The sequence below is a fragment of the Ctenocephalides felis genome, unplaced genomic scaffold (assembly GCF_003426905.1).
Source record: "Ctenocephalides felis isolate EL2017-DRISC unplaced genomic scaffold, ASM342690v1 CF-g0.4_SCAFFOLD_01492, whole genome shotgun sequence".
NCBI lineage: Eukaryota > Metazoa > Arthropoda > Insecta > Siphonaptera > Pulicidae > Ctenocephalides > Ctenocephalides felis.
In genome coordinates, this window is record NW_020537646.1 from 22251723 (window position 1) to 22267228 (window position 15506).

The 15506-nt window shown below is 30.0% G+C and overlaps 1 protein-coding gene across 1 annotated transcript in view; it reads right to left on the bottom strand.

Annotated features, from left to right (window-relative positions):
- LOC113371045 (roundabout homolog 2-like) overlaps positions 1 to 5129 on the bottom strand; it is a 99603-nt gene extending 94474 nt beyond the window's left edge. Inside the window, exons 1-2 of the mRNA XM_026611693.1 lie at positions 5032 to 5129; positions 3111 to 3214 (exon numbers count right to left, since the gene is read on the bottom strand). Coding sequence (XP_026467478.1) covers positions 3111 to 3214; positions 5032 to 5129 — 202 coding nt within the window. The remainder of the gene's footprint in view (positions 1 to 3110; positions 3215 to 5031) is intronic.
- Between the last annotated feature and the right edge of the window lie 10377 nt (positions 5130 to 15506).

The window sequence follows — 15506 nt, forward strand, 5'->3', positions numbered from 1 at the left end:
TTATTTAAAAATCGCATTTACCAAATCTTTTAATGATTAAATGCTTTTGACACCAATGCGGCAGATCACTCCACCGATGGTATCCGTCACGTACGTCCCCGGGTAGTGTCCTCGGCGGGTTGATTAGAGGACAAATTGTACCCACTGACGCTAGATGGAGCCAATCAAACACACACCCACACATTCGATGGTATGACCACATACCGGCATGCACTCGAGAATACATACTTTTGCACACAGACCTACATTATTGAGTCCAAACGACATTAATAGACGGGAAGCTGTGGGAAAATTTGCAGCAAATATTAAAAGTTAGGTAGTAAGAAAAATAATTTATTTTGCAACCAGGGATTTGAATTTAGTAATCAGTAGTAGTCTTATTAAGGTCAGTGTGTGTAAGTTTAATTGATTTTGCAAAATTGCTTTTGATTAGTATGGACATTTATTAATTAAAATACACTTTGTAGAAATTTATAGAACTGTGTTAAAAATCTGATCATTTATAAAAGTACATATGTCATGGTATTCTATTGTGCTTATGATCAAAGATTAAGGCTGACTCGATTTGCCACATTACTCCCCCTTTAGTACTTGAGACTATTTGTACGCGGTCGAGAGCCCGATTCAATTTGATATTTCCTTTTGGGTTTTGAATAATAAGCAACACTTTATATTGTTAATGTCAATTCAACTTTTTTAACATAGGAAATACAAAATTATTTAAAAAAACAAAAGTGTTTAAGATGCAGTTGCTTTAAAATACATCAACTATTTTACTTGTTTGATACAACAGTCTTGATTTGGAATACTGCTCACGTTCTGGTAGACATACAAAAATGATATTAAATACATTTTTTTGGTTTCACCGATTTAAATTTATAAATTTCTACTTTATATAAGACCTGATCGTTAAATTAATAATATAATTTATTTATTACTATCTAAAAACTTATATTATTTGTGTGAAAAATCATGATTTTTGCTGTTGTTTTATTGATGTCTAACCCCTTTACTATCAAAGGCAGCTGTCCGTCGCATTGTCGAATTTCAGTGAAAATTTTTTAATAAAACCATTCGTTTTATATTGCATCAAATAAAATTCTAACGGTCAACGTGGAAAACTGCATATATTAAAGATCGTGACATAACGAACTACGTAGATAGCTTGGCATCGTATTCAGTTATGTTAAATGAAATGATCGTAGTGCACTTTATTAAATTTTTGTACGCGAAAGTCCTCGAGAGAAAATCTATATTTGTTTGGATCGTTGATTCGTCTATACATCTGATGGTACTATGGTCACTACAGGTGTGAAAATTATTAACTTCCTCTAGGGAAGGTTATATAGTCATCACAAAAAATTGAAAATAAACTTTTTTTGCACATCTTTACAACGTTTTTGAGAGCACTTATCAACTTCTACCATACAGATTTAGATATGAAAAGCGATGAACATTTGAATAATATAATAATGAAAAGCAATTATAAAAAATATATTATAACAATAAAGTTGCATGAATGCCATGATAATTTTACATTTTTATTTCACTTATTTTCTAGCTAAACCACGCATTTTAAATATTGTATTCGAATTCAAATTCAGGATCTTGCGCAACTAATAAACAATTTGTTTGTTACTCTGTTGCCAAGTTTAATTCTGGTGTCTAACTGAATATATGATGCCGTACTATGTATCCACTAGTTCGTTCATATATGAACTATATATATTGTTTGCAATTAGAATTTGTCTCGCAGGATAGTGTATCTCGCCAGGCAATCATAATAAACTGTCTAATATGTTTGTGAGTCTGTGATACGACGTATCAATTGCTTCGTAATTGAGCCGGGATATTAGACCTGCACTGCGCCGTGGCGATATTAGACTTATACAAATATCATTCTATTCGCCTATATGAGCGGATAATTAAAGGGCGTCTGCAGACGACACACTGGAAATGAGCAATTCATCATTTGCTCGCTTTTCGACGAAGCAAATTATCAATTACATTCAGAAGCAGAAAATAATTCATTATTTAAATAATAACTAATGCGTAGTAATACAGGAATTTGTGATTTGGTGAGACAAAATAGTTTAAACAAATATTGTCGTGGACCGGTTAGTTCTTAACGTGAAACTACATGAAGAGCCCATGATCCACCGAAATGTATCGAACTCTGCTAAAATCGTACAATTTTTGTGGATAATGCGCTAAGGGCCAGATATTTTTATTGCCTATATCACACCGTTAAAAATGGTATATAGTTAAATTTATTGTTTATTGATTAAACTATACGGTATACGATTGATAAAATTATAAGATTGATAATGTTACTTTTTTTAAACGTTGAGTTAATACCGACCTTACTTAGATGAAAGTTGAGATATTACTGATCTTACTTGGTTGAAATTTTAGTTGATACTAATTCACAGTTTTCATAATTTTATAAAATTTTCCTGATTGGTTTATTTTTGGGTACAAGCGACTACCCATTACATTCTTATCCCGCCAAGTGTTGACTTGTGATAGTTGGGTCAAGTTCAAGGAATCTAATTTCTTAGAAAGATAGATTAATGATTGAGGGACTATTTATGGGCATAATACATTACAAAATAAGATTTTTTTTTGATACTTTGAAATAGTACAATAATTTATTTTACAGTCGAAAACTTCGTACATATATAAAAAAAGTGAATATATTAAATTTTGAAAAACTGGCCTATTTTTATTTGCATTTCTCTATTTAGTAAATCAAAAATTATTGTATATATTGTATATATTATTGATAAACCTATTGAGTGTTCAGAAGTTCAATTCTACCGTACTTTTTGAATGTAAGAATCACACCGAGTATGAGCTCAACTCAAGTGCAATATGAATATGACAAAATATGAGCGATTGTACTGAATAGAAAGATCAAAACTTCGCACTGATGTGGCAACAGATGATGCTGACAAATAATTGGCATATGAAGAGAAAATTCCGACAAAAATAAAAACTATTAAAAACAGTTTAAATTCATACGATCATATTATGCAAGTTTTAATAAAAAACTATGATGATGTTTGATTAATTGAATTATATTAATAAATTTTGAAATTATTTATTACCTGCAATTTGTAGTGTCGCATTCCGGCTCTGGGCCACTCCATATGTATTCCTGGCCTCGCACCAGTACACACCTGCATCGTGTTCCTTTTTATTTTGCGCCACCCTAAAATTAGAAGTTCACTCATTTTACTCCGTTATACATGAAACAACTAAGCAAATTAAGTAAGATAATTATTATAATTATCAAGCGAACTCTACAAGCTAGAGCCATTCACTAACACTTTCTCACACGTGCGCAGCGTTTGTTATCGTTTGGTGAGTTAATCCATTTAAAACGCTCTCTTTGTATTACTACATAATTTATAACGAAGCCTTGGGTTCATGATACCGGTTTAAAACCCTACACTTCAAATTGGTTTCGATGCGTTAAATACATGGACTTACTGTGAATTTGAACACGATATTTCAAATTATATTATATTCAATTTGGAATTTAAGTCTAGTAACCTCGGTCAAAGCACCTAGTAATTGTTTCATACATATAGGTATATATCTGTAAATATATATATATATATATATATATATATATATATATATATATAAAACTAGATATATTTTTTAGTTCGAGCTGAAAAGCTACGATTATAGCCTGACAGATGAATGAATGAAACACATATGTACTGACAAGGTAACAGTAATGCGATTATAGACGGCGCAAAGACGATAATCACATTTCAGTCAATATTTTTTATTGGATATATTGTGTCACAATTTGTAGAAATGTCTCAATTAATATTTTTCTATATACTACATTTATTGATGCATATTTGGAATTGTATAGCAATTACCATTAACATAATATTTATGTAAAAGTTTTGTCATCCTATGCTTAGTAGTGAACATAAAGCTCTGTTCCATATTTTGAATCATATCCATAAGTGTGTATATCCCCATTAAATTATCTACAACAACTGCCATAGAATCCTACGGGGTTTTCGAAAAATTCTCGTTTTGCATGTTTCAGAGCAGAACTTTGACAATGATTTCAGATTGCGTTGTATTACTATTTTCGGCCGTTATTCATATCGTTGACTCTATCTTGGAGCGGTGGCTTTGTTATACGCGAATACCAATTTGCGAGATTACATCTAAATGTTGACTTCGCTCCCTTGACTGCGAAATGAGATATGTGCTATTAATCCCACACAAGTTCGCATCGCGCCCCGCCATCCTATACAGAACTTCATTAGGTTCTTGTTATTATGCGAGTTAAATAATGCCGTATGGTCCTCTATTTGAATACAATGTTAAATAATGAGGAGACACATTTTTTAAATGAGGTGTATACTGATAATAGTAATTACAATTCTTGTTAATGGAAATTTAAAAAGAACTTAAATGAAATTAAAACGAACGCACATTCATTATTTTATTTGTGTATAACTCGAATGCGGTGGAGCGATCTTGTACTTTTATGCAGCAACTTCGCGAACATTGATTGCAAATGCGTGCTGTGTAATAGATTGCTTTGTACAACTCATATCAAAACATAGATGTATATCACACCAAATGCGTTATTACTTGCATTGTAATATATATTATTTGAAATAATATAGCAGCCAATTTGTGGAATTACAAATAAAACAAATTGATTATTTAACAATATATGACTACTATAATAATAAAAAATTAAATCCAAATGTTATTTTCCCATTCTGGCATACTTCATCGATTCCCTGCTCATTTGCATTGTTAATTATCCGACGTAAGAGATTACACGCCACTAAAATTATTCTGGAACCGATGCGCGAATATCTTATTCGGCGATCGACAATTTGTAGAGCGTCATCTTGCATACGCTTAAGATAAGTCCGCTGTATCTTTCCACCCCATTGAGCGGCACGTGATCCTGTTTGCTTTTCGTGATCAAGCGCGCGCGAGGGGATGTTTTGTTATTGTTGTTGATACGACGAGAATCACCTAACTCTTCGCATTCTCCTCGTGTCATCAGGCAACCCGCAGCCATTCAATCTGCTCCATTCGATGCTCATGAATAGGGATGAAAGACGTTCGTTCATGTTAAAGGATAAATCGATGCTTTGACATGTATTTTGCGAATGTTTACAACAGGTTAATCGATTTGACTTTAATTCAATATTGATGTTTTCATACACACAAACATACTACGAGAAGATTAAAGAAATAATGGTCTAATGAGTTGATGTAAAAGAGCTTAAAAATACGTAGGAAGTTTTGTCCTTGGAGGCACCTTCTCAAAGGCATCGTTTTGTATAATATAAGCTCATAATTTTATTTATTTAATATTCTTATCAAAAAATTATAAAATTATATTTCATATACATATTTCTATATATAAAATGAAGATTCTTGACACATTTATTATATATAAGGTCGTTATCTCAGCTACCACTTAATTCAAAAAGCCAAAGTAAACAGTGCAATATGCTGGCGAAAATAGTATTAGTTATGTATATAGATGTATACCATTTTTGGATAAAAGTAGTAAAATTAAAATTTTTACTTAAAATTATATTATGAGGTTGCAAATTGTGTAGCTATCCCCCTGCTTTCATAACTTTCAATACATAATTTTCATTATTTTATATATTTATTCGAAATATCGACAATACATCGATGTTTTTTTCACTCACTATCCCTATAAACGATTTTGTGTTGCGAGTGGCTACACAACCTCTTTGGATAGGGTAGTTTCAAATTTCTTAAAAAGCCCCTAGAGAATTAGATCTTTTCATAAAATTTTATATAGAAAAGAACATTTTCTAAAAACCCTACTATGAGGTGTGCTTTGGAATTCATTAGTATTAATTGAGAACTCAAAAAATAATAAAATGTGCATTTAAATTCGTCATCTCTATGATCTATGTGATCGTTACAGAAAACATTTCAAAATTTAGTTTAGAAGTTGCGATGCTATGATAATAGAAAATCAGCATCAGGAAATAAGATCTTTTAAATTGTTTCAAAAAAAATAACCATGCAGTCCCAAACGTAACTACAAATTCGTGTTCTATACTTGCTATGTGCTATAGCAAGATATATTTGCGTAACACAATATATTATCTAACAAAAGATCGAGTTTATGTGTGTTCTCTACTTTACATAGAATTTCTTTTTCTTGTTTTTCTTAAAAATCGTAAACTTTCAGTACTAAGAGGTTATTATATACAAAGAAAATCCAATTTAAAACATACTGCATACAAGAAACTTATTTTTCCGGATTAGTCGATTTCTTATAACTTTTCCTTTGAACTTGTAGGTTTTCGTATAAACTCTTTATTACTCTCGTTCAGCAAACCAATGCCTTTATAATACTTTATTCCCGAGGGTTCAATTGCATCGTCGGTTAAGTAATGGTTGCATTAAACTGCAAAAGGCATTCTCAGAGGGTGAATCGACTTAAGCAACTGTTGGGGTCGGCTTAAGCTCCGAGATATCAAAATTTGGTATGTGTGGTTAAGATTGATTTGATTTGATATCCTGGGGAATTAGGAATCGTTTATTGTACGATGAATTGTGACACCCTAAAGAGTTTATGAATACATATGGTGAAGGATTTGTAATGAAAAAGGCCATAGATTCTCAATCTGTAAAAGTAAAAACTTCTATTCTGTTCTTTTTTCCAGAAATGGAATAAGGAATCAAGACAAAACAAATTTTATGAATAGAGCTTTAAAGGCAGACATGATATTGTCTACGTGTTTAATCTAAAGTTTAGTGTCACATCCTAAAATCTTGTTTATTATGCACCTTAAGTTGAAACTTTTTGATAGATCTTTAAGACAGACATAAATGATATTGGGGATTATATTTTATATTATATGCCAGGATGTCTTGTTTTATATTCCATTTCTTCCATGGCAATACTATCATTTGTTAAATAAAAGATGAAAATCAATAAAACCTTTAAAATGACAATTAAGACAATATAGTAAAAAATTATGGTAATTAAATAAATTCAGTAAACATCTCTATATTATTTTTTTTGTATCACTTTATATTTATTACACAGCTTAAGACAAAAGCTTGCAAGGAGTGTTTCAGGGTTATTAGAAAGATATTTCAGAATAAATTTGTTTCTATTGTTATTCAAACTCTGTTTCTTCTGTAGTAATACAATATTTTATTAAATAAAACTTTAAAATTAGTTAAAATTTGAATGTTTAAAATTTGACTATGTGAAAACTTCTAAACTATATTTTCTTGTATCTCATATAGTACAGCTTACATTTTTAAACATTCAAAGATATACATAAGACATTGGATATTGACGTTGTTTATGTTGTTAGTTAAAAAATTAATTATTATACTCTGCTTCTTTTATTGAAATACAATTTTTTATTATTTTTTTTGTTTATTCAGATATAAATTACAATCTTTCGATATATATATATATATATATATATATATATATATATATATATATAGACATTGATTAATAATATTGAAAATTATCAATAATTAACAGTAGAATTGAAAGAAAAACCTTCTGTTGGCCTTTGTTTTGAAAGATTTTTAAACCTTTTGATAGTAATTTAGAAGATGTAATAAACCAATTTGGTGTCAAAAAACTTGCGGTATACACCAGATATATAAGCGAGATATAGAAATTATTGATTAATTAAGTAATGATCAGGAATTTTAAATAAAATAAATTAATTTCATACCAAAGTAATGCAGTGATTAATGCTGGCATTAATGAAAATTTGTGCTGTTTGCTGCACATGAGCTCACTTCATTAGAACACATGCATGTTTATACAGAACCCGTATCAATTTGCCTTAATTTATGGACATACGCACATACACATATTTACATGGATGTGTTTCTGTGTGTGTGATAATAGATTTGCATATACGAATACACATATTAATTTGTGTGTATGTTTGCTATGTATACCTGCCCCTATCTGCGTGTACCTTGTAACCTATATAGTGCATTTTGATTTACAACTTCATTTTCATTATGTATTCGGAAGGTGAACGCAGCACGATAAACGCGGCAACATTAAACGCTCCAAAATCACGTAAACTGTGCTGCGATGTGTCATAATTAATTTTATTTGGAATTTATGTTTCCTTATCTAGGACCTCTTAGGAGAATTGCGCTATTTCCCTTTCACATAAACCTGTACATATATTATTCACACATTTACAGCTGTATTATGTACAAAGCGGTCTTAAATGGGATAGTATACAGGGATAAATTACTTCAGTTTTAAAATGAAAATTTGTATATATTTTTACGTTTCAATGGTTTCTGAACATTTTGGCAGACCTTAGAAAAAATGGATGTATGTGTGTGTGCGGATACAAATTTTCAACGTCATGAACATCAATGATAAATATTAACTTTATTAACGATTAATGAATAATATTAATTATTAACTATTGGTTTTCCAATCTTTAGTTTTTTTTTTAATTTTATGGTATCTGTTTTTGTGATTATCACAGACACAGCAGCAGCGATATCAATTTTCACTTGGAAATCTAGATCTTAAATATGTTTCATCATTGCTGAATGAAATTTAAAAAGTCAGCTTTTTTAGATAAATTCTAATAATGAAATAATCAAATATGGATGGATCAACCGTTGGGTTGCCATCTAAAAATACGACGTGCCTCCAGGTAATTTCCAAATTTCCCATCCCAAAAATTAAAAATTTTCAAAATATTTAATTTTCTTTTAGAACTCTGAAAAAAAGTTAATTAATATTAATAAATTTTAATTTTTGGAAAAAATTAAATTTTGAAAAATATGATCTTTTTATATTTTGAAATATTTTGGAAATTTTGAACTTTTTTTCAAAGCAATCGCTATACGTAGATGCATATAAACGAAACGAAATATAGAAATTTTTTTAATTATTCAAATTCCGTTGACTGGTGTTCCTGAAATCGTCGACGAAAATTTGTATCCGCACACACACGCATACACGCATACACACACATACATATATTTTTTCCAAGGTATGCCAAAATGTTCAGGAACTCCTGAAACGTAAAGTAATATACAAATTTTCATTTTAGATTCTTCTGCGATTACTATAATTTACCTTACGGGCAGTTAAAAAATCTTTTAACATTCAAAAATTCTCATTTATATTTTTTTTTCAATTTTTAATGAGTTTGTGATTCAGTTATAGAATATATTAAATTATTTGTTTCTTGCAGGATTAATGCTGTTGCCCGCCACACCGCCTATTTCAGGTATGTATTATATATTCATATTACCATTCTCTGTTTCGAATGAATAAATAAGCAAATGAATCTGATTACACCTTGCCATATAATAATACAAACACGCCGACATTCGTATCAATTCAAATGCAATGAAATTTGAGTAGGGACTTGTTTGCACTTGTTTGAGTTGAACAAAACTTATTATGTTTATTATTTTCTTTATAATCATATTGCCTTTTATTAAAATCATTGTTTTCTATGAACTTATAATATCTGGTATCGCAACGTTTCGTCGACAAGTCACATGCTAAGTTGGGAAAATTTTGCAACATGCGACGCGAGTCGTCTCTACACTTTTATGAAGTTGCATGTAAATATTAAATAAAACTTTTCCAATATGACTGCAACAGAATGTTCAAATTGAAACTTGAATGAACTAGCAATAATGTCAGAATAAAAAAATCACGTTGCATATGAAGTATTCATAAATGTAATGATAAATATTAACTTTATATTGGTTTATGAATCTTTGACTTTTTTTGAATTTCTTGGTATGTGACAAAGAAAAAGCGATATGAAATATTTATTTTTCATTAATACTTTATATTAGGTAGATGGTTTTGATTGAACTTTTAGGCTTGCTGACGTTAGTACAAATGTAAAATAAATTTTATTGATAGTTTTTTATTAATTGCATAGTATTAGTTTGGCGTTTGTTGAAAGATGGTAATGCAAAAGAAAATTTTTGATTTTTTGTTTTTTTATTACTGCAAAGGTAAAGGCATTTTAAATTCATTGAGCTGTTGAGCTATGGCGACGATGACTTGAAAAAAATGGCGGTGTCAAAATTAGTTTGCCAAATTTCGTTTTGGTGAATTTTTCACTGAAAGATGAAAAACGCTTTGGTCCACCAGTTGAAGTTTATTAAAAAGAAATTGTCTACTTTGAATTGTTATTACCAACTGAATGATCAATTCTGATGTCTACATTAAACAACTAATAAAATTAAACAATGCAGTTAAAAAAAACGGCTTTAATTGGCACTCGACGTAAATTATTGGACCTTGCACATTTGTGATCACTCTCTTTTTAGATTTTACGAAACTCCTTGGTAAATAATTCAATGATTACGGGAGTGTTCTATGATTATTGTTCCTGATTTAGTTTTTAGCTAATAAAAACCAGAAATTGTATAAAAGTGAGATGATAATATTGCTTCAAAGATGACAAAAAGTCATAGATCAAAATGGACAATATGTAAAGTTATTTAGTTCCATGGAAAAAATGTCTTTGATTTTCTAATAAATATCCGCAAATACATATTAATAATTGAATTAATTCAATGAATTTCTTATGATATATTTATTTTCTATTGCAAATATCACATTTGCACAATGGATGGCAATTCTAGTATATAAAATAACAACAAACATTATTAATAATAGTTATCTATTCCGTAAAGCAAATTTTAATGTTTTTATCTTTGAAATGAAGCAATAACAGATATTACAAATAATGAAGCATTAATATATCTTCCCGTATTATTAATGTGGTAATATACCATAATCTGTATTTTTGTCATAAGTCTGAAAAATCTAATAATATAAAATGTGCATTTTTAATAAAACATCTTTAGAATCCCGACCTTTTTGTACACTATCTACATATGTTTTTCCCACAACACTCACATATTTATACCTTCGTATAAAATTCGCAAAATGTGTTCGTAAACTCTCGCACACTCGCCCAATTTTTTTTCTTATACATAATCCCTGAATGGTATATTTTCTGAATGCCTCAGCAGAAATTCTCCTTTCCGTCTTTTCATCGTTTTTATATATCGCCTTGGAAGTTGATTTGATTAAAAAACATTCTATACAGCATTGTGATACATATACCTCGCAATGTTTGAAAGGCAATCGACATTCGGAGCAATTTTACTCTAGAAACGTACCGATCGCGCTACTGGAGAAAAACGCGAGGCGCATCAGATGTGTTCTATGATATTTGAATGATATTGAACGCACGCCTTGTAAATACTGAAGATTTTTATAAATTTTCAATTGAATTTTATTTTGCATTGCTGGGAGCTTATAAATTCATGGAAAAATATTGTAAGAATATATTCAAGAAGCACGGATTTGGCGCATAAACTAGGAGTTAATAGTATTCCCGAGTACTATTATCTATTGATATCATTACTTTCTGAAAGGATTTGTTTTCTCGACGTTTCAAGTCATTAGATCGAATGAGAGCAAATTTAGAAAAAATATTTGTGAGCCATATTTTGACCTTTCGTCAATGTTTTCTGAAAAAGAATCTCGACTTATCTCGATAAAGGATAGTCTTCATGAGTTTTGTACGATGATAGGCCAAACCGTTTCTTCGCAATTAATAGAAAAGCGTAAAAATTTTGTCCTCGTTTTTAGCCCAATTTTTAATGGATTTTAAAATCACGTTGATCAGTTTTTGGTAAAAATCGACTCGTTTCTTAGTAATCAAATGTTTTAGTAATAAATTTCTTGATGATTTTCATAATAGATTTTGAGTCTAAATGATTCACTCATATTAAAGGCCTACGTTAAGCGGTTGAATTATAAAAACCCATCAAAGTTTAGAACTTTGCTGTAAGTTTGAGCGATTCTGATCAGAATCTATGCTGAAGCATATGTACATTCATTGGTGCTTCGGAGATTTCTACTGATTACAGTTGACGTGCACACTCAAATAAAATACATTTTTAGAACATAAAATGGATGTAAAGAAATGTCTATACGAATTAATTTAATTTATACAATTACAGATATTATAAGTATGTTTGAAAGTCATCAATTGGAGATCGTATTGATTTTTGTTTAGTGAAAGCGAAAATGTTATTCTCGAAATAAATCGGAAAGTTGAACATTTTATCTAAATAGCTAATTCTCATTCTCTCTAAATAAATAAGTTGATTAATTATACGTATCGGGTAGTTCATGCATCTTGCCTCGAGGTAAAATGCTACTTACAACTAGTTTTGTTTTTAAGAGCATACTTGGTTTATGCTGGTTTGAAATTGGAGCACTATTCCTTCCAATTATATCATATTTTTCTTTAAAAAATTGATCTATTTTATGGATACAAATATTGTTGTATAATTGTAAGAACAATCGAATTAAGAATTATAATTAAAATCATTGCTATTACTTCAATTAAGAATTGTCAGCCGTAAAGAGACATTGTATGCTATAGTGATATCTTGAAAAAAAAAAACTCAATAATTGTTTTTCCTTTCGTTATAAATAATTTTAACAATATTTTAATGATGATAATATAAACTAAACTGTTTTCTTATGAATATTTACAAACCAAACTGAACTATAATAAAGATTTTTTCATTGGTGTAATTTAGGCGCATAATGTGTGTGATTCCTACAATTATGAATTATTGCTAAAAACCTAAAATCTCGAACTTTGTTTGTTGTTCTTTGTTTTCACTTTAATATCGACTTCTATGGAATGCATATGAAATCAATGTGTACAATATTACTGAAGTCAATCGATATAAAATTCGGGTCTATTTTAGATTAAGAAATTAGGTGACATCTCACTTTATTCCCCCCGTTTTGAATTTTTATCAAGTACCAACAGTGAAGAGAAAACTTTACAAATCGTAATAACATTTGCCGTTTTATAGATGCAATCCCATTTTTTGTTGGCCGCTCTCCGCGGTCATAACATTTTTATATCTGTCTCTAAGTACGCGCCACATATGCTTCCGCATGCAGTTTTACCAATATGTCGCACCGAAACCGTATCGCGGTGTTATAACTTTATTTTGTTCCCATATGAAACCTTATCATTTGTATATGTGCTCCGCAGTCTCTATTAAATCAATAATAGATTTTGTTAGTTTTGCATATAAAAATAATATGGAATGGACGAAAAAGATAAAACTGCAAATAGATCAATGCATAGGTATCGGTGCTTCGAACACGCGAGACGATTCGCGGCTTATGGTTAATCTTTTATTTACGTTGATTGAAATGTTTTTATACAAGGATTAAAATTTGTCTTTAATTCTAATCGAGCTGTTCATTACTTAGTAATTAAACCCAAAATATATAATTTTGTCTACTATAATTTTACTAAAAAGAGAACTGAGTTTCGTTATATAGTTTTCTTATAAAAATTGTTTTGATTATCATAGATTTCACACCATTTTTGAAATAAAGGTCGGAGAACTCTGTCCGATATTCAACTTTCCAATGCATAATTTTGTTTTCGCGAGAAAATTCGATTATGCTTTCTCGACGTTTCAAATCTTTCTGAACCGAATGAGACCAAATTGTAACAATGTATGTGTGCCAATATTAAACTTTTCTTTCACGTTTTTTTAAAAAACGGCTAAACCGATTTCAAAAATTTATGAATTCGATGTATCTCGGCAATAAAGACTAGCATTGGTTAGTTTTCCGCGACTACCGGCTAAGCCGTTTCTTTGTAATTAGTAGTAAACAATAAAATTTCTCGTCCATGCTTTTCTTCAAAAACTGTTCAGATTTTTTACGAATCTGATGAGATTTTGTATAAGGATAGATTTTGCAGCCTGAAGCACGATAAGCGGTTGAATTATAAAACATCAAATTGAAAACTTTTGCTACAGAATAAAGCCATTTTAATCAGAATCTATGCCGAAGAGTCTATACTTTTTGAGGTAGCTATTTATTACAGTTTACGTCCACAATCAATAAAAAAATATTTTAAGAACCCAGAGGAAATAAAATGTGTAAAACTTTGTTTTATATATTACTTACGTTCTTAATTTATTTATGCAATTAAATAATGCACAACATCTATTACAAATTCATATTTGTAATAATTCATATTATCCATTTAGTATGAAAATGTAACTGTATGAAAAGCTATATAATTTTCAACGAAATTTGTAAATGGAAAATGGATTCGAGCGCAAAAGTTATTAAAAATTGTTTTATTATTGAAAAATGAACCTGTCAAAGCAAACATTTATATTGAATCCGTATAATTAATTTAATTTTTGATTTATGAGTGTTATATTTGAACGTGAGCTTTTCCTGCTTCGTACACATACCGAGAAAGGCTTATTACATCCACAACTTTAATTGGATGAATTTATGTATACACATATATACAGACATACATGCATATATATATATATATATATATATATATATGTATATTTATGTGTGTGTGCGTATGTGTCTATGTATGTATCTCCAAAGATATATGTTTAATATGTGTCTATGCCATTTGTATGCGTTTATATTGCACATGCACTCGTGTATATCCTTCGATATCAATATCAGGATCGCATTATTCAGTGAGCGGAACATTGCAAAAATTTTTGGCCGTGGTCCAAAACAATGCCTCTGGTTTCTAGGTTCGTTAAACTTGCATCGCGCAGCCACCGTGTTCTCCGTAATAAAGCCTCCGCGATAAAAAAGAAAATATTTTTATGAAAAATATTCATTATGGAAAACAATCCTGCCATATGCCGGAGTAGCATTTCAGTATGAAATGGCAGAAATTTAATTTTCTCGTACGCGTTGAAATTAAAATACATTCAATGAAAACGCATGAGTGCGAAGACCTGGACGAACACTAGGGAAAAAGACAATTCCCAGACAGATGATAATAATGTTACTGCTAAACTTAGTGAAATACATCTGTTGCGTGGAAACTAATTGGGAAAATATTGGAGTTTAGCGCAAGTGTAGATGAAGCGAAAGTTTTGTTTTTGTAATACAAGACAAACTGGCTTCATTTGATGAGAGTGCGGCGAGCCACTTATTATATTAGATACATACAAATGTATGAATTTCTTTTATATCAAGAAGGTATTTTTGTTGTAGGTATTTTTATACCTTATTATTCATTAAATTTGATTTATTGCATTTAAATATAAATACAAACAAATATAATGCAATAATTTTCAAGTAGAGAAGACTGGGTGCAGATGTGACAGTCGTCATAACATCTATACTATACTTAGCTTGAAAGGGAGAAGGATATAGAATGTTTATTTGAATATTCTCCCATTATTGCATTTAGACTGTGTCTTACATTAACATGATCTGTAGATCGTATTGTATTGTTTGCTATTTTGCTATAAGTTGAGCAAAATAAATTAAAGTTAAATAATTAGCAGCAATTAGTTTTTGCGAAAATAATTTAGCCCGGTCGTAACGATTATTTGTCTTCAAAAGTATACAT